At 37.6% G+C, this 19903-nt stretch overlaps 1 protein-coding gene and 1 non-coding gene across 2 annotated transcripts in view; both read left to right on the top strand.

Moving 5' to 3' along the window:
- Dnali1 (Putative inner dynein arm light chain, axonemal Dnali1) overlaps positions 1-19903 on the top strand; it is an 88645-nt gene that overhangs the window by 19528 nt on the left and 49214 nt on the right. Inside the window, exons 2-3 of the mRNA XM_067137176.2 lie at positions 9999-10169; positions 10256-10388. Of these exons, the coding sequence (XP_066993277.1) occupies positions 9999-10169; positions 10256-10388 (304 nt within the window). The remainder of the gene's footprint in view (positions 1-9998; positions 10170-10255; positions 10389-19903) is intronic.
- Positions 11285-11357, top strand: TRNAS-CGA (transfer RNA serine (anticodon CGA)). Its single transcript has one exon. It is a non-coding gene; the product is annotated as a tRNA-Ser (tRNA).

Here is a 19903-nt window from a genome sequence, read left to right as displayed (position 1 = left end):
TCTCACTGAAGCCTTTGATTGATTTTAATAATCTACCTTTAATTCCATAGTCCCCCAGCATAGTGAACATCTTTTCCCTCGGTACCCTGTCATATGCTTTCTCTAGATCTATGAAACATAAACACAACTGCCTATTCCTCTCGTAGCATTTTTCAATTACCTCGCGCATACTAAAAATCTGATCCTGACACCCTCTCTGTGGTCTGAAACCACACTGGTTTTTATCCAACTTCCTCTCAACAACTGATCGCACCCTCCCTTCCAAGATGCCAGTGAATACTTTGCCTGGTATACTAATCAATGAGATACCTCGATAGTTGTTGCAATCCTCCCTGTTCCCTTGCTTATAGATAGGTGCAATTACTGCTTTTGTCCAATCTGAAGGTACCTTACCAACACTCCACGCTAATGTTACTACTCTATGAAGCCATTTCATCCCTGCCTTCCCGCTATACTTCACCATTTCAGGTCTAATTTCATCTATTCCTGCTGCCTTATGACAATGGAGGTTATTTACCATCCTTTCCACTTCCTCAAGCATAATTTCACCAACATCATTTTCCTCCTCCCCATGAGCTTGGCTGTTTGCAACACCACCAGGATGATTACATCTAATAAAAACTAAAGTTGCTACAGACGTGAAAATTAGTATTTAGATCTTCTTTAAAAATAAAATGACGCATTTGGGGTGGTGAATCATCTTTGGGGGCGGGTGTGAAAAGGAATTGAGTTCGTTTCATGAGGGCACATATCTCAAAAACTGAAGATAATAGGTATTTAGAAGATCCTTTACTATTAAAGAAACAAATACTTTTTGCCAGAAAATTCACTTAAAGGAGGGAAGGTGAAAGTAAGTGAAAAAAGTGAATTAGTTTTATGGGAATACTCATATTTCAAAACTGAAGGTAACACACGTGAACATTGGTAGGTAAATCAACTTAACCGCGGTGGGGTGAAAACGGAGGTGAGATCAATTGGTTTTACTGTTCATAATGTACTTATAAGGAGCCTCCGTAGCTCAGGCGGCAGCGCACTGGCCTCTCACCGCTGGGTTTCGTCGTTCAAATCCCGGTCACTCCATGTGAGATTTGTGCTGGACAAAGCGGAGGCGGGACAGGTTTTTCTCTGGATATTCCGGTTTTCCCCGTCATCATTAATTCCAACAACACTCTTCAATATCATTTCATTTGTCATTCATTAATCATTGCCCCAGAGGAGTGTGACAGGCTTCGGCAGCAGGCACAATTCATATCCTCACCGCTAGCTGGGGGCTTATTCATTCCATTCCTGACCCGGTTGAATGACTGGAAACAGGCTGTGGATTTTCAGTGTACTTATTCCGATCATAAAACGATCATTTTTAATCTTTCCTGGGTTCGTTTTCAAGAGCCATCTTTTCCTTTGGAGAACCTTCTTAGAAAATCAAGAATTAAAAGAAAGACTGCGATCGCTAGAATTTGGGACTGACCATTCTTCGAGTGATATACCGGTACCAGTAACAAACTCGAGCATGTGGTGTCAAATAGTTCGTGGATGGCCGGCTAAGAAGAAATCTACAACTGAATTTCTGGAAATAAACATCAGAAATAGGTTTTCTGTCCTAAATAATCTAATTCTGGAAGACAGCGTTCACGCGCGTGAAACCAAATCATCGCGATCCGCTGCCGTTGTCGTGCCGAATTGAAAATTTAGGCCTAGAATTCAGATTCAAGACCCAGTTAGGCCTAAATCAGCAAAGGTAGCTGTGTTTGGTGATAGCCAAGGAAGGGAGTGATTAACGACGAGAATAGAGCAGCAACCGGAGAAATATATCCAGGAGCTTCTATCAGCAGTGTCCTAGAAAACGTAGAAGAAGCAACTAGGAACTTATCAGTGCTTATCATCGGTGGGACGAACGACGTAGCTCACGACGACGCCAAGAATGTAAGATCACAACTTAAATATACACTAGGGAAGCTGACCCACACTAACGTCTTTGTAGTGAACATGCCCCACAGGCGTGATTTGCGTAGAGACTCGTGTGTGAACATTGAAGTGGACAAGGTCAATACAGATATTGTTAAAATTTGTAAACATTTTCGGAATACTCAGGTTACTGAATGCAGCAGTTTTGAGAGATACTGTTATACAAAACATGGCCTCCATCTAAACAGTTCAGGTAAACGAAAGATAGCAAATATTGTTCTAGATTTTATTAATCTTAAGATATGTACCGTAAAACAGGCAACTCCCTTGAGTTATAATACTGACCAGGAAAACTAGTAGAAAGAGCCAGCTGTACTTCAAGCTGGCTCAGTCAACTAGAAAATGAAACTCAGGATAGTAAGGAATTTCAAGTTACCCAATTGCAACAGTCAAATTTTAGGGAGGAAGGGGGTCTGAGATTGCTCTTGGTAAACTGTCAAAGTGTAGTAAATAAACAATTAAAATTTGGTACATTGATGGAATCTTATGAGACTGATGTGGTGATAGGAGTGGAATCATGGTTGAGAGAAGGGGTGGGTAATAGAGAAGTATTTCCAGAAGGGTACACAGTCTATCGTAGAGACCGAGGAGATAAAAAGGGAGGGGGGGGTGTTTATTCTGGTGAAGGAAACTTACTGTTCACATGAATGGTTTACTGATGAAAGGGATGAAATATTAGGGATAAAATTACTTTGTGATAATATGAAGGAGGTGGGAATTATAGGAACATACAGGCCTGGAAGAGAGGAAAGAGACATGGAAATATTTGATAAAATAATAGATTATACTCATAAAAACAATAATAATGATATGGTAATAATTGGAGGAGATCTAAATTTGCCTGAAGTTGAATGGAATGGAGCTGCTAGTGAAGCCCATGAACAGAAACTGGCAAATTAGTTAATTTGGGAGGGAGGATTTACACAAGTAGTACAAGAACCAACTCGTCTCAATAACTTACTAGATGTATTCTTGGTTAAACCATGGGAAATTGTTGATCAAACTGAGGTAATTGAAGGAATAGGAGACCATAAGGCTGTAATAATGGATGTAGGACTCGTACCAAAAAGGCTTAATAGGAGGGTTACACAAGACGAAAATTGTACAGAAAAACTAAAGTTGATGAATTTGGGACTTACCTTAAATCACAATTCAGTTGTTGGATAAGTGAAGGGAGTAACGTGGATACACTTCGGGCTAAATTTAAAGGAATCATTTGGGAAGGAGAGAAGAGATTTGTACCTGTTAAGAAGAGTAAAATGACCTCAGACCCTGTTTATTATACAAGGGAAATAAGAAAATTAAAAAGAAAATGTAGAATAGTAAACAGGAAAATCAAAGACGGTAGGGAGAGTAGAGAAACTAGAAAACAGCTAATGAGGGAACTGAATAGAGTGAAAAAGGAAGCAAAAGAGAATTATATGAATGGCATACTTCAAGAGGGTAATGACCACAAAGGGAAATGGAAAAAGCTGTATTCATATTTCAGGAATCAAAAAGGAAAAGGAATCCAAATTCCTACAATGGTGGGAGAAGAGGGTGAACTCTATTTAACAGATACTGAGAAAGCAAACCTCTTTCGTAGGGAATTCAGAGATTCAGTAGATGATTGTCAGGAGTTGGAAACCAAAACAGAAGATAGAGAGGGAGAGACACAGAGGGAAACAAGAAGCTTCTCATTCACAAATGAAGATATTTTCAGAGAAATACAACTGCTTCAGCAAGGAAAAGCAGCAGGAAGTGATCAAATTACTGGGGAGGTGATAAAGACAATGGGGTGGTACATAGTGCCTTATTTAAAATTTCTCTTTGACTATGTCATAAATAATAGTGTAATACCAAAGGAATGGAAGGAATCTATAATAATACCAATTTATAAAGGAAAGGGTGATAAAAGGAAACCAGAGAACTACAGACCAATCAGCCTGACCAGTATAGTTTGTAAAATACTGGAGAGTTTAATATCAAAGTACATCAGAGGGATATGTGATGATAAAAATTGGTTCATGAGGAGCCAGTATGGATTTAGAAAGAAATTTTCTTGTGAGGCACAACTGGTGGGATTTCAGCAGGACATATCAGATCAGTTGGATTCAGGAGGTCAGTTAGATTGCATAGCCATAGATCTTTCCAAAGCCTTTGATAGAGTGGAATATGGAATATTATTAAAGAAATTAGAGGGAATAGGATTGGACGTAAGGGTTACACGTTGGATAAAAACATTTCTAAATTCAAGGGTTCAGAAAGTCAAAGTAGGAAATAATGTATCTCAGGAAGAGAAAGTTTGGAAGGGAATTGCACAGGGTAGTATAATCGGTCCGTTACTTTTCTTAATATACGCAAATGATTTAGGAAACAATATAACATCAAAAATAAGATTGTATGCAGATGACATAATTGTTTATAGGGAAATAAACAACATTGAGGATTGTTCAGAATTACAAAGGGACCTTGAAAGTATCCAACAATGGGTTGAAGAAAATAATATGAAGGTTAATGGAGGCAAATCAACTGTTACAACTTTGACAAACAGGAGCTTTAAAACTGAATTTGAATATACTTTGGACGAGGTAGTTATCCCAAAAGATGGCAAGTGCAAATACTTAGGTGTGAGATTTGAAAGTAATTTGCACTGGAAGGGTCATGTTGATGATATTGTTGGGAAAGCATACAGATCGTTACCAGTCATAATGAGGCTACTTAAAGGATGCAACAAAGAATTAAAAGAAAAAAGTTACTTGAGTATGGTTCGTCCATTATTGGAATATGCAAACAGTGTTTGGGATCCTCACCAAGAATACCTAATAAAAGAAATAGATAGTGTCCAGAGGAAAGCAGCAAGATTTGTAACAGGGGATTTCAGGAGAAAGAGTAGTGTATCAGAAATGTTAAAGGAACTTGGGTGGGAAACCTTAAGTAAGAGAAGGGAGAAAACTAGACTTATAGGATTATATAGAGCCTATACAAGAGAAGAAGCATGGGGAGATATCCATGAGAGGCTTCAGTAGGAAAATAATTATATCGGCAGGACTGACCACAAATATAAAATTAGAAGGAATTTTAGCAGAAGCGATTGGAGTAAATTTTCATTCATTAGGAAGGGTGTGAAGGAGTGGAACAGTTTACCAGGGGTAGTGTTTGATCCTTTTCCAAAATCTCTACAGATATTCAAGAAGAGAATAAACAGCAACAGAGAAAATAAATGAAGTGTTAGAGGGCATTCGACCAGTGCAGGTTATTGTAAATAAAAAAATGTGTGTGAATAAATTAATTCCATCCCCTGGTCTAAGGACTTTGGACAGCCAAAGTAGGGGACTGCCTGTAGTGGTGAAGTACAGTGGGGACTTCGAGGGCCCTGGGACCGCTACGGTAGCTGTGAATGCCCTTCAGGAACTCTGAAAAGTGGTGGCAAAAGGGGCTCTGGTTAAGACACAGCAGGTCGTAATGCTATTTAGGTTCCAGAACGGGTAAAAAAAAAAAAAAAAAAAAAAAAAAAAGTAAATAAATACAATGTAAATATTAATCTTATACCAGTTGTATAGTATCATTTGAAGTAATTCCACATACTGTATATCAGTTGACTATATTTGTAAGTAGTACAGGAGATATTATAAGTAGAATTTTGTAAACAATATAAATTTATTAAGGATGAGCTGTGTGTTTAATTGAAAACATTGTTAGCGTAAATTGTATAATATTGTATTATAGGAAAATTTTCTTCTCTTGTTAATTTAATATTTAGTGCTTGACAATAATGTATTTTAGTGTACCATTTGCCACCCAGGTAGACACCTCATTTGCAAATAAAGAGATTTTGATTTGATTTGATTTGATTCTTCTGGCATATAAATACAAATTTAAACACATTTCAAATAAACGATAGGTATAAGATTGACCGTGCAATTGTTCACCTCTAGAATAAGGTCAATAATGCACGGAAGTATGTCATTCATATCACCAGAAGTCCTGCGCACTTGCCTACGGGCGACAATGGTGCTGGTCATACTGTCACCAATGACAATGGCAGCAGATGTAATTTACCGCCAAGTAGAGGTCTTGCATTTTGCTGTGGGATCCAGAACATCAATAATAATAATGATGATGATGATGATGATAATAATGTTCTGGACCGTCGTCAAAATGTGCGGACCGTGCTGGAAATGGGTCCTGGATGGGTAATGACTACGATTGCAGTCCGGCCGCCAGTTCAGTACCGCCAAGGCACCCAAGACGACACCACGCTGGATCTCCTCAAGGATTTGCTCCACATTAAAAATGCTTATAGAAAAGATGGCAAAGATTTAGGGACCCAACTGACCAGGTGGAATACCTGGACCTAACCCAGGAAGTACAAAATCGATTGCTGGAAAAAAGATTGAAAAATGGGAGGAACATTGCCGTAATCTCTCAGAAAACGAGTCAGAACGCAAATTTTGGCAGAATCTCCCAGAAAAAGAGTCAGATCGCGAATATCGGCGGGTTATATATAAAACGATAAGCATTTAATTATAAATTTCAGTATAATACCGTAGCGAAGCACGGGTATCTTGCTAATAAGAGATATATTTCATTTAATAATAAGAAACACTGAAAAAATTAAGATTGGAAATATTTACAGAGAGAAAAAAATGATATTTTGTAAACTGTCCATGACATATGTATTCCACTATTTTTTTTAGAGTGTAGGCCAAATAAACAGAAATTTTGTTGATATAAATGCCAGTACCTGGGGTCAAACCACATCTCATGATTCATGTAGATGCAGATATACACACATAATTTCTGTGCTCTAACAACAAAGTGTGAGCAAATAAGTCTTGACGAAGAAAATGTATACCAGTATGCAAAACAACACCAGAAAATGCTATTATAGGGAAAAATTGTAGTCACCTTAATGTGAACAGACCTAGATGTCCCCTTGGAATCACTGCTTGGCTCCCAGCATCTGACTGCTGCATGTTTGCCATCTCTTTTCAAACACTAACAGTAGTCGGCCATTATTAGTATATGCCACCTCTCATGGTATCTCCTTTTTGCCTCCTTGATGTCTTGGTGAAATCTCTCTCCCATCTCTTCACTAATAGCACAAATATTTTCCAGAAAGTGATCAAAATGAGAATGAAGGAAATGCAGTTTCAGGCTCATTCTATACCCCAGCTCTTTCATGTGATCCAACATCATTTTCTCTATTGTTTTGAATTGTTCATCCTTTACATTTCCTAGGAACTCCATCATGATGTTCCTCATTAAAATCCATACAGCAAGTTTCACTGCATTCATCATCTGTTCAAAGTTTCAGTCTTTCAGAAGCTTTCTAATTTGTGGCCCATTAAAAACTGCCTGCCTTGACCTTTACATCTGTCTAAACCAGAATTGCTATGGACCAGAAAATATTTCTGTTTTTGGAAGGTTTCTGTTTTGTGCAAGGTTAACCTATAGTTTATGCTTACTGTGTTCTTATTTCAATTAATGTGTGGAAAAATACAATTTGGAGAATTTCTTTGAAACAAATAAATGTTAAATTGCATGTATGTACTGTACTACTGTATATCTTCCTCCAACTAGAGGCTGCCCAAGGAAGAATACACAATACTCAAAGGTTAATGTTTTTAAAAAGTAACACTTGGAATGTAACTTTAAAATATTTTGTGAAATTAAACCTAAAAGAATTTGAAAAATTCTAAAAAAAAAAAAAAAAAAAAAACTATGTAAAATTAAAGTCTACACAATTTCAAAAATTCTAAAAAAAAATTACTGTAATAACTAGTGCAGAGCACCAAAACTTCACAGCAGTACACATTTTTTTTTTTTTTTTTAAATCCAATATTCTTCTCTTCCTAACTTTTCCCAATATTAGAGTTGTCTCAATTACAGTTTTTGGTGATGAAAGACTCAGAAGCAGTTCTGAATTATTTGTAGTAAATACAAATCCCTTCAACTGCAGAACATATTGCATTGCTTCAATATATGTAAGCTACACACAGAAAGAGTGGTAGTTTCACTGATGGCGTCTTCTTCGGTATTTGATCCTGTAGAAATGCAATCCATTTCAGATTCTATGTTACCACCTGTGAAAATATCTCTGTCAATATTGATTACATCTTCCACATTCTCTTCAATCATCGAATATAGTTGATTTACGTCGTTGACTACCTCTTCATTGTCAATCTCTGAGCACTCATCCACGGTATCAGTGGATGAAAATCTGGCATTTCTGAAACCTTGTTGAATAGTTTGAGGCATAAATTGACTGTTAATGATTTTGGTAGTCCAGTTATGTCAATGCAATTATCAATTCTTACCATTAAGGTTTGCATCACAAACTTACAGTAGTGACTTTTCATGCAACAAATTATTCCTTGATCCATAGGCTGTATAATGGTTGTTGTGTTGGCAGAAAACCAGATCAATCTTATACTAGAAAGATTCAAGTGTGGATGATAGGTAGCATTGTACAAAAACACTTTCCTCTTCTCCAACTTCATTTTGTTATTGAAGGAAATAAGCAATTCCTCCATCAATGAGGGTGTCAGGACTTTCTATTGGCATGCCAAGTAACCAGTAACAAAGACGCACACAGATTATTAAAATATCTAAGATTTTGTGTCTTTCCTATCACCAGAGGTCGTTCCATGTTTCTTTCCATATTCGCACACAAGAAAATGATTTAAATGTTTTTCTCCCTTGCACTTTTCACCTTAAGACTTGAGTTTTGGTTGTAAGATGGTTAACCTCTTCATTGTTAGTGTTTTTGGTTTTGGTTTTTTCTTATTTCATTGATTCATGTCCTAATGATGGGAGGGAATGAAGTACAGTACCCATTGCATATACTGTATGTGGCTACTGTACGGCAGGAATCAAAACCTGTAAGTACTACAGTACTGTACTAGTAAACAGTATGTACTGCAACGGCTACATACAAGTCAACAGGTTTAAGTTTAATTAGAGAAAGCAATATAAAATGAATAGAGAGACCATATATGTACCTTCTAGCCATTCCTTTCTCATTTCTTCCTTTCTTTTATCATAGACTTGAGTCTTTCTGCATTGAAATACCGTAACACTTTAAGAGATTTCACTGACTGCATTTGATTTTCTCTTGCTTCTTTGAGCTTAAATTTTTCATCAAGAGATAAGAGTTTTATGATTTATCCCTAACAAATTGAAGAATAACAAGTACTGGTACAGCTCAACAGCACTCGTGCTAACACTGTTAGAATAATAGTGCGACTGTGTTGAGACACACATTCTCCTGTCAGGAAGCCCAGTATTCCAGCGCCTGGTGGGGTGGCAATAAGCACTCAAGACATGGGCAAGTGGTAAACATGATCACATTATTGGCTCCAACAAATGTTCTAAGCCCCTAAATTAATTACATGAACAACAACAATGGAAATCAGCTGTATGGTAGAATTCCTTGCTTACCATTTCTATTGTAGTTATTACATCATGTAACATTACATTGACAGTTGTTCTGTTTTATTCAGAGAATTTTCCTTCACGGGAATGGAAATATCGGTCCATTTCCACATTGGACAGGTTCCATTTTAGGCTGCATGAAGTTCCATATAGCTTCATGGGACTACAGAAAATATCTGTTTAAAGCAGGTTTCCAATTTATACAGGTTTTACTGTTTTTATTATTATGCTTAAAGATTACTTTACCAAGATTCAAACATGTATAATTACTGGTATGGGCAGCTAAAATGAATGTAATAAACCAAATGTATAGCTGAATTTTCTATCTTATTCAGTTTTATACCTACCTATCTCTGCCAGACACTTCATGAACATTCCTTGTCAGAACTTTTCATAAAAGTCTGAGTGCAATTATTCAGTTTTATACCTACCTATCTCTGCCAGACACTTCATGAACATTCCTTGTCAGAACTTTTCATAAAAGTCTGAGTGCAACCACTGAATGTGATAGTAAACTTAAAGAAAATTTGTCAAATGTTACATTTTCTGAATGCACATAAACTGCTGTTGAAATTACAATGATTTCTTCTAAATATAGCTTATACTATATCTAGGCTGGAAAATCTCCTCATACAACAACTCTACCGGTTGTAGTCCCTCCGACCCCAGGTCGTTCTAAACTTGCTCCTATGTCTTCAGAAGCCAAGAGAGAAACAGAGGAGATTTTAAACAATATCTTACCACCAAAAGAATGGGAAGAAGATGGGCAGCTTTGGAGACAAGAGGTAAATAAGACATTTAGTACTACAAAAGTATTGAACCCATCTGCATGTAAATGTATTCTAATTTGCATTTCCCTTTACTACCATAGGTGTCAAGTACACCTGCAACAAGACTTGATGTCATCAACCTACAGGAACAGTTAGATATGGCTCTACAGCAAAGACAAGCTCGAGAAACAGGGATCTGTCCAGTCCGACGAGAACTATATTCACAGTGTTTTGGTGAGTAAAAGAGGAATTTCAAGAAACTTTCCGGTGGCTTTAGGCCTATAGACTGTAAACCCTCGCTGATGAGAGTCCAAATTATGACTACACTTTGTGAGAATAATGTGTTAGTTATAATTTTTTTCTTTAATTATAATATTTACATAGGCCTAGTTATAATAACAGTTTCAAGAATTAAATCAACTTCATAATTATCTGATATCTGTAAATGAATTATCTCATTAATAGTATTTTCAGCTGCCCTGTGTGTGGCTGTCCTCAATAACTATCTATACTAATATTATAAACAGAGAAAGTTTGTTTTGTTTGTTTGTTTTTGTATGGAGGGTATGTTCAGGAATCACTCAACCAATTTCAATAATTCTTTCACCATTGGAGAGATTTCTTCTAGATTACTATAAACTACCATATATGTAATTATGCTACCAGGATGTCAGGTAGATTAAAAGTGGAGCAAGTCAAAAAAATTAAGCATCCAGGATGCTGAATAGTCAATATGCTGCCTAAACTATCACAGATGCATCAAAATTACAAGGGTAGCATTTGTAACTCTTGACAAAAATACAAAAAAAACCATGACAGCATATGTCTATCTTCAACAGATAAGAAATAAGAAAGAGCAACCGACGCGAAATAGGGAGGTTGTGGGTTCGGATGCCACTGGTGTCCGGCTGGCCATTTTTGTTCTGTACTTAACATCTCTTCAACACGTACTACATGTACGTAACACGACTGAATATGTTGAAAGTCTGTTTTGATTACAATGCGGTCGTGAAAATTCAATATTCATTGACATGCCCCACAACGGGCGACTTGAACGCACTCTACAGTGTGCTAGCAGTAGTGCCAGACCTGTAGCTCAGATCCTTTCAAACAGAACAAAGATGGCCTAGGACACCATAGCTCAATTGGTAGAGCAACCGACGCGAAATCGGGAGGTTGTGGGTTCGGATCCCACTGGTGTCCAGCTGGCCATTTTTGTTCTGTACTTAACTTCTCTTCAACACATACTACATGTATGTAACACGACCTAATACGTTGAAAGTCTGTTTTGATTACAATGCGGTCGTGAAAATTCAATATTCATTGGTTTGGATCTGTTGTAAACTGAGGCTAACACTGTTAGGCTTCCGTTCTGTTTTTTGTTTCTCATATCAGCACAGTCCAGCAGGTCTATACCTGGCTAGTGAAGACCTTTACCTACTCAATGCAGCACATGGTTGATTATTTTGTATTCTGTTGCAGATATTTATTAACTGTAAGTACCTGTTCAAAGAACATTCCAATGATTGTTCTACAAAGGCAATTTTGATTTTAAGGCTTTTGTTTCTTTGTTTTTTCTGAATCCTTACATTTTTTTAAGTTTTAGTTTATTAGTATTGTCTAGTATTGAACCTCATCACAAGTACATTATCTAAGCTGACTGGGTTGCCATTCGTAAGCTTCGTTCAGTAAGCTTTGTTGTTATCGGTATCAGTACCACACTCACACTAAAAAGAAATATCTGCTATCCCCAAACACATCTAGGACAATGAAAGAAAAAATTAAAGAACTTTCAGGAAACTGAAAAAGATTGTGAAGCCTGACTGTCTCATAATATATTCCACCATTTCTCAAAAACTACAAAACACATTCTGATATACAATGGCTACTGCTTTATTAGTGGCAACACTGCTACATGCACACCAGAAAACAGAATCAGTATTTTTCGCATATATACATGTTAGGGTCGTACCCAATCTACCTAACAGTACATGGACTCGTCCATCCAACGTTATGTGCATGCACTGTGCTGTAAAGAACAGTGTTGCCTGCAAGAGACTAGTCAAACAGTTAGTATCAAAGAGGTTCTTGAAACAGTAACAGTGCAGCTGGATTAAAACAGAATGTGCCCACGATCGTACAGCACAACAATATCATGAAGGTTTTCATGAGGTATGCAGGGATTTGAAGTTGTCTTACAGAACCATGGCACGGTTCTGCGAATGCCCTGATAAAGATTTTGATTCTCTTAGGGAACTTGAAATATTTGTCCTGAATGATTAAATTCATATTTCCCATATACTTAGTCCATTATTGGAAGTTATAAATTTTCCAGCTGACTCATTCTTGGAAAATGTATCATTTCTAATAATGGACCAATTATATTGGAACTATGCACTGTGCTGTGAAGAATAGTATTACATAAGAAGTGAGTTCTCGAAAAAAATTATCTTTACATAGGTCTGTTTTCAGATGGAGTTTGCTGTACAGAAGTGAAAGCTGGATGGACTTGGGATATGTTTCTTATTTGTCTGAACTCATTTCCTGATGAGCACCCTTGGCTCTCATTTTCCTTCCCCTTAAAATATTAGCCCATATGACTTCCACTAGTTCTCAGACACTTCCTTCCCCTCCCTCTTACTTACCAACCATACCATGTACATTGATTGAGGGAGACCTACCTTCATTCCTGTCCTCCATTAACCCGCCAGTGGTCGCTAAGATTAAAGTAACGTGAGTGGTCGTGTGTTGAGCAAAATGCTCAATGATATGACATGTTTACATAATAAATACCAACAGATTTCAAGTGCAAATGTACTAACACATCAAATGAACATAAGAATAAATCTCAAATGGTTATAAAGAACAATAAAAATTATGAATTAGGTTTTTATACGTTTGGTAATTTGCGAAATGTTCTCATTATATTTACTTGTTAACTTGAAACTGTTGGAGAGTAATAGGTTAGCTAGAGCCATCACTTAGTATTACTTCACTTACAACTTTCATGCATCCGGGAGATAGTAGGTTCGAATCCCACTATCGGCAGCCCTGAAGATGGTTTTCCGTGGTTTCCCATTTTCACACCAGGCAAATGCTGGGGCTGTACCTTAATTAAGGCCACGGCCGCTTCCTTCCAACTCCTAGGCCTTTCCTATCCCATCGTCGCCATAAGACCTATCTGTGTCGGTGCGACGTAAAGCCCCTAGCAAAAAAAAAAAAAAAAACAACTTTCATTGTCGTTTTCCTCTGCCGTTCTGAGGATTGTACACACTTGAAACTTGTATGTTCATTGCAGATTGGCAGCCGGCACTTGGAACAAGTTTTCTTTGTCTGCCGATTTTTCTTTCTGGGGTACAAACCACACATTCCTTCCTCAGAAAGTGGCATACTTTCCTCCTTAGTCGTGCCAGCAATGCACTTGATCTGCCGAACAAGTGTTCGTGACAAATTCGGAATAGAAGCCCTTGTAACTAAATGGGGTTTCACAAGTTCCATTGCTAAGTTCTTCAGATAGGCACGATGATCCAATAGAGTTCTTGTATTCAGTTTGAAAATGATGTAGCAGAGTATGGATGCTACATTCATTAGTGTGAAAAATACAACTAGTAGCCATCTGTTACTGATTTGTGACAGTGAATATGCAGCCTTCATCTCATCTACTACATCAACACAAACTTCAGGTTTGTTGGCATCATCTGATTCTTTGTCGATAGTGTCAGTGCCATGCCTAGCAGAAAGGATTAGTACGATTCTCCTTGGTTTTGGCATGTAAGGTGTCAGAAGGCATTTTTTTGCCGTAGGCAAACATACCGCTGAGGGGCGTCTCTTTCACACGTAACAACTCAGGAAGGATCTGAGGCTTATTTTTTCTTAGAGTTTCTACTATAGTTAGTCTCTGGTACTTCAGAAGGTCTTCTGACAGCTCAACAGATATAAAATAATTATCCATCGCCACATTATGACCAATATTGACAATTGGTGTTACAAGTCGTTTCACCATGCTGCTTGGTTTGTTGTCAGTTTGGAGAGGTCCTTCAGGTTGTTTACCTGCGTAGATCTCCATGTTACTAGTACAAAACACTCTAGAATCCACTAATGCATAGATTTTCATGCCATACTTGGCAGGTTTCTTGGCCATATACTTCCTAAATTTGCAACGACCTCAAAAAGGTTCCAGCATTTCGTTGATTGTTGTATATTCCCCTATCTGGTAATGGCTTTTGCATTTACCCACAAAATCTTCAAAAATGCATCTTATTGGTGCCAAATTGTCAGCCTATTTCCTGTGTTCACGTGTATCTAAATCATCATAGAGCTCTAAGGAGTAAATAGAGCTGTCTCATTGTCACTGCAGCCCGCAAAAAATCTGGGGCTGTTCCACCATCACACCATAACTCTTGTACATTTAAATGCGAGCCCTTTTCAAACCTGACATATAGGGCAATCCTAGAAGAGCATGTAATTTGTCTACAGTTGTATCCATACAATCACATGGATGTGAATAAATGGTCCTCATTTTCTTCATAAATTTATTTGTGCATGTAACGAGTTCATTTATAACTGTAACTGGAAAAAACAATTCCCAGCTTTCTAAAATAGTTGTGCATCTTTCACAATGCCCTTCATACAAGCAGTATGAGTCACTATATTTACAGCACAAGTTCATGAGTGTCGATTTCTTGGTGGGTGTATGCCCCACTTTGTCACCTTACCTCTCCTTATATAAACATTGTCACGAAACATGAAATTCACATTTACCTCCAACATAGGTTGTTTGCCAGCTACAGATTGCTCTCCAGGTACGGTTCCATCAACACATTCTTCTGTCTCGGACTGTTCATATCCATATTATGTTTACTGTGTTCACTTTCAAAGTCTGAGTCACTGTTTTTGCCCTAGAATAGATCACTAGGAACTTCATCAAACCAAGCTAAAATGTCATGACTTGAAGCCATCGTCATGCACTAATTACATAACACATTAACACAATAAGTTGCAAAGAACTGTTTCAACTATGAAACAACATACAACAATAGCAAAACTATAACACACACAGAAATTTACACCAACGTGACTGGTCGCACGTGAAGCAAAATGCTCACTGTTGATAGTTGCTGATAATTCCTCCCTCCCTGTCCCTTCTCAAGGTCACAGATGTGCATTTCAGTGCATCCATCCTTCTCTGAAAACTGCTGTGCGAAGGTACATCAGAGCTGAAGTTCGAAACTACATGCTGTATAATAAAACAGATGATTTTCAATGACCATGAGCATTTTGCTCATATAGTGACCACTGGTGAGTTAAAAGCTTTATTAACTTCCTCAAACTCGCAATCTCTTCCCTTATTCTCCTTAATTCCCATTTACACCCACTGACCTTACACCTGTCTCCTGCAGACGTTCTTTTATCTTCTTTGCGGAAATATGAAATAATATGAAACAGAAATAAAATATCATATTCTGTAATATATTATGTATCAGAGGAAAAGAAATACTAGGTACAGTGCTACACAAAAATTTCATGATAATGAATCCAGCAATATACCAATCGGTAAAACAGCTACACTACAATAACTACTTAGGCATATTCTAATTATAAAATAATGGGAATAATAGATAAAATAATTGAAATAATGGAGATAAAATAAAACAGCTCACTTTAGAAATGTGTAGTTAAACTAAATATGCTAATACATAGATTATTATTATTATTATTATTATTATTATTATTATTATTATTATTATTATTATTATTATTATTATTATTATTATTATTATTCCTCCAAACAAGGATTTCACAGTTATAAGGCACTCACTCACTCACTCCTTGGTAAATTATTCTAACCCTTAAATCCACTTCCTATAAATTATATTTGCCCTAATTTGTCATTTTGAATTCCAGCATTATCTTTATATTATAATATTTCCTTCTTTTAAAAGTCCACACAACCATATTCATCCAATAAAGTCATTCCTTGCTATCTCTCCACTAAAAGCTTGAAACATATGACTTAGTCAAGCTGCTCGCCTTATTACTCCCAAGTCCTTGAAGCCCAAAGTTTGCAACATTTTTGTAACACTGCTCTTTTGTCAGAAATCACCAAGTACTAATTGTACTGCATATCTTGGATTTTTTCCAGTTCTCAAATCAAGTAATCCTGGTGTGGGTCTCATACACTGGAAATATATTCTAACTATGGTCTTACCAGAAAGTTATATGCGCTCTCTTCACACCTTTCATCATCATCATCATCATCATCATCATCAGGATTTCCTTCCAGCAAGCCGGGTAGGAACTTTGTGAATGATATGCCTCCACTGAACTCTGTCCTGGTATAGTTTTTCCCTCTCCACTGCATCCCATGTTACTCATCTTCATTAACCTGGTCTGTCCATCTCTTTCTAGGCCTTCCAATAGGTCTTCTTCTGGGCACCTCCATCTCCAGATAATGGAGAAAGTTTGAGTTAGGAGCATTTGCTTCACATGACCTAAATCAATCCATCCATCCATCCATCCATCCATCCATCCATCCATCCATCCATCCATCCATCCATCCATCCATCCATCCATCCATCCGCCCGCCCGCCTGCCCTGTGGGGTCACATGATAACTTGATTTACAAGACCCCTGTGGAATACCAGGAAGACCTACTGGCGTGGGTTATGGCTGCAGCAGATGTTGGAGGACCAGGGATTGGTGACCGTGTGTACGAGAACATGATGCATAGGTAGCATATCTGTGTTGATGTCGGTGGTTGTCACATAGACCCCCACCTGTAATTTGACCCAGACGACAAGCAGCAGGAGTCGGACAGTGCGCCGAAAATGCAAGAGCTGTGAACGCATGCTGTGGTGGGTTTTTTGCGGGTAGCGGGAAGACAGTACGTTTCTGGACACAAGTTCCTATGATAAACTTAACCGTCTTGGTCCCCACTGCAAGCCCTCAAAGTCTGCAATGGGAATTTAGAAACACCCTGTATAGATATTTTCCATATGAACTAAACGATCCACTTACTTGTGCCAGGCTCCTCACTTTCATCTATCCTATCAGACCTCCCTTGGTCAACTCTTGTTCTTTTCCGACCCCGACGCTATTAGGTTTGCGAGGGCTAGGGAGTCTTTCATTTTCACGCCCTTCATGGCCCTTGTCTTCCTTTGGCCGATACCTTCATTTTTTGAAGTGTTGGACCCCTTCCATTTTTCTCTCTGATTAGTGTTATATAGAGGATGGTTGTCTAGTTGTACTTCCTCTTAAAACAATAATCACCACCAATCACCACTAAACTAAACGAGCATACTCCAATAATAAAACTATATACACCTCAATATATCTTACATTCCAATGGATAAACTTATATATCAATATAAATTTATGCTCTGTATAAATGGAACAATTATGCTTAACCAATTGACAGACATGAGAGTAACAAACAATTAACTGTTCTAAAAAATTTATTAAAAAATTGTCCATTAGTGGTGCAGTGATGCTGATGTCTATCCATGCTCCCAGCCTGTTCATCTTGACTTTATATCTTGTTTTTTTTAAATTAAAAAAGTGAAAGTAAACTCATGACCTCAACGAGAGGTGTCGCAACTCTTTTCAGACACATCTGGATTGGAGGTGAGCTGCATGTACCATTTTAACTGCATACCAGCCCTCCTGCCATTCTTCAATTGGGAATCAAACCCGGGCCTCTATGACGGCAGCTAATAGTACTAACTGTTACCCTAATGGAGGTGGACTGAATCTTGGTAACAACCAGAGGACTATCATCCAGTTTAATGTGTGGTGGCCATTGAAATGAAATCAGAAAGCCGGGCTGAGTAGCTCAGATGGTAGAGCGCTGGCCTTATAAACCCAACTTGGCAGGTTCGATCCTGGCTCAGTCTGGTGGTATTTGAAGGTTCTCAAATAGGCCAGCCTCGTGTCGGTAGATTTAACGGCACATAAAAGAACTCCTGTGGGACAAACTTATGGCTCCTTGGCGTCTCTGAAAACTGGGAAAGTAGTTAGTGAGACGTAAAAACAATAACATTATTATTGAAATCAGAACAAAAACAAATGGTATAGATACTGTTAACAAATATAGTTTGTTACATCACCTACTCACCTTGTATCATCGGCTACAATATCTACATCTACCCTGGAAATCGCTAACTCCATCATGGTGTTCTATAGTATTTTCTATGCAGATCAACACCGTACTGGACTTCCTCCATTGGATGCTTGTTACCTCCTCTGTTCTGCATGCACTCTTAACTGCTTGCTGCCTACTTCCTCGTCAGAACTGTGATGTCACCCTGTCACATATGTTATTCAAACAACCTCATCAACTCTCAAACATTCTTGTTCCATCCATAACCTTCCTTGGCGATTTCCTCTGTACTGCAGTTCGGATGAGGCATCGGCAGGCTATGGATGGAGTTCTCCTTGCACGAGCTAGAAGTCTCCCTGGCAAACTATCTCACCACTTATGCATCAACTATGCTTTAAAAACTGCTTTAAAAATCGTTCTTTGTGGTCTCTCCGTACTTTCAAATTTTGGACATGTGGACTTGGACTTGTTTTGAAATAACTTTGATCTTTTGGGCATTTGGTGTTTACTGGTTTCCAGTACTGCCACTCTTATTGTTTTGCTACGGGAACAGATAGGCGATACCGTGTGCATGAAGGTTAACCTTATTCTGGCTAAGCTTCTAGAATATTTATTCTATCAAACCCTAATTATTGTGTTGTCCCTATTATTACTATGGCATTAATTTCCCTATTTTCGCACACTTGGTGCTCACCTTTCTAAGGCTATTTGTTATACTTGGAGTTTAGTCATAGAATTGTAATTAATTAATTGGTTTCAATTACCATATGTATAATCATGTGAATATCCATATAGTTTGTATTAGCTCTAAGGCATATTAATCTTCCCTCTTGCAGTCATCAAAACAAATCCATCATGTATTGTTAGGTCTTTAGGATCCTCCCCCACTTTCTCATTCTTTTCATTATCCCTGCAGAAATTTGAATGTCTATTTCAATTCTTTCTGCTTCTTGTGAGTTTTTGCTGATATTTTAGTCTCCATTAAATTTGTTCTGTTATTGTTATTGCAAGAATAGGTTGAAGAAGTGTCTCATTCAGTTCTAGTCTATGTTGATATAGAAGCTTTTGTTGAAGGGAAGTGTATGAACTGCTCTAAAAAAAACAATTATTTTTTTGCTAGTAATTCATGGGAACCTTTGTATGGTGTAAAACTGAATTTTATGAGAAGCCTATTTTTAATACATGTATGTTGGTACTTTGGAATAATATATTTCTTTTCCTCATTTGAAGAAAGCATTACTGGAACCCTCCTGTACCAACACACTCCTATTTTCCTCTCTACTCAGCATTTCTTTGATTCTCCCCCTTGCTATGTGTACCATCCACGAATCCCTCTAGGTGGCCTAAGCACTTACTAACCATTATTCCACTGTGTTTTATTGGCCACTGGGTGACCAGTTACATGCTCGGACCTGGAGCACACATGTTATACATAGAACATTTAAATAACTAAATATACAATAGGTACATTATATTTAAGCAAATATGATGGAATGCATTACCCCTTCTGAAGATATCTAAATATCTAGAAAAATAATACATGAAGTTAGTATAGATCGCTCCAGTCCTCTTCATTGTACTTGGCAATGGAGTACCGTAGATTCACCAGTAACCATTTATAGAGACATTGTTTGAAAATGTTCAATGGGAG

The sequence above is a fragment of the Anabrus simplex genome, chromosome 1 (genome assembly GCF_040414725.1).
Source record: "Anabrus simplex isolate iqAnaSimp1 chromosome 1, ASM4041472v1, whole genome shotgun sequence".
NCBI classification, from domain to species: domain Eukaryota; kingdom Metazoa; phylum Arthropoda; class Insecta; order Orthoptera; family Tettigoniidae; genus Anabrus; species Anabrus simplex.
The sequence above is the reverse complement of the archived record's forward strand: the minus strand, read 5'-3'. Positions and strand labels throughout refer to the sequence as shown.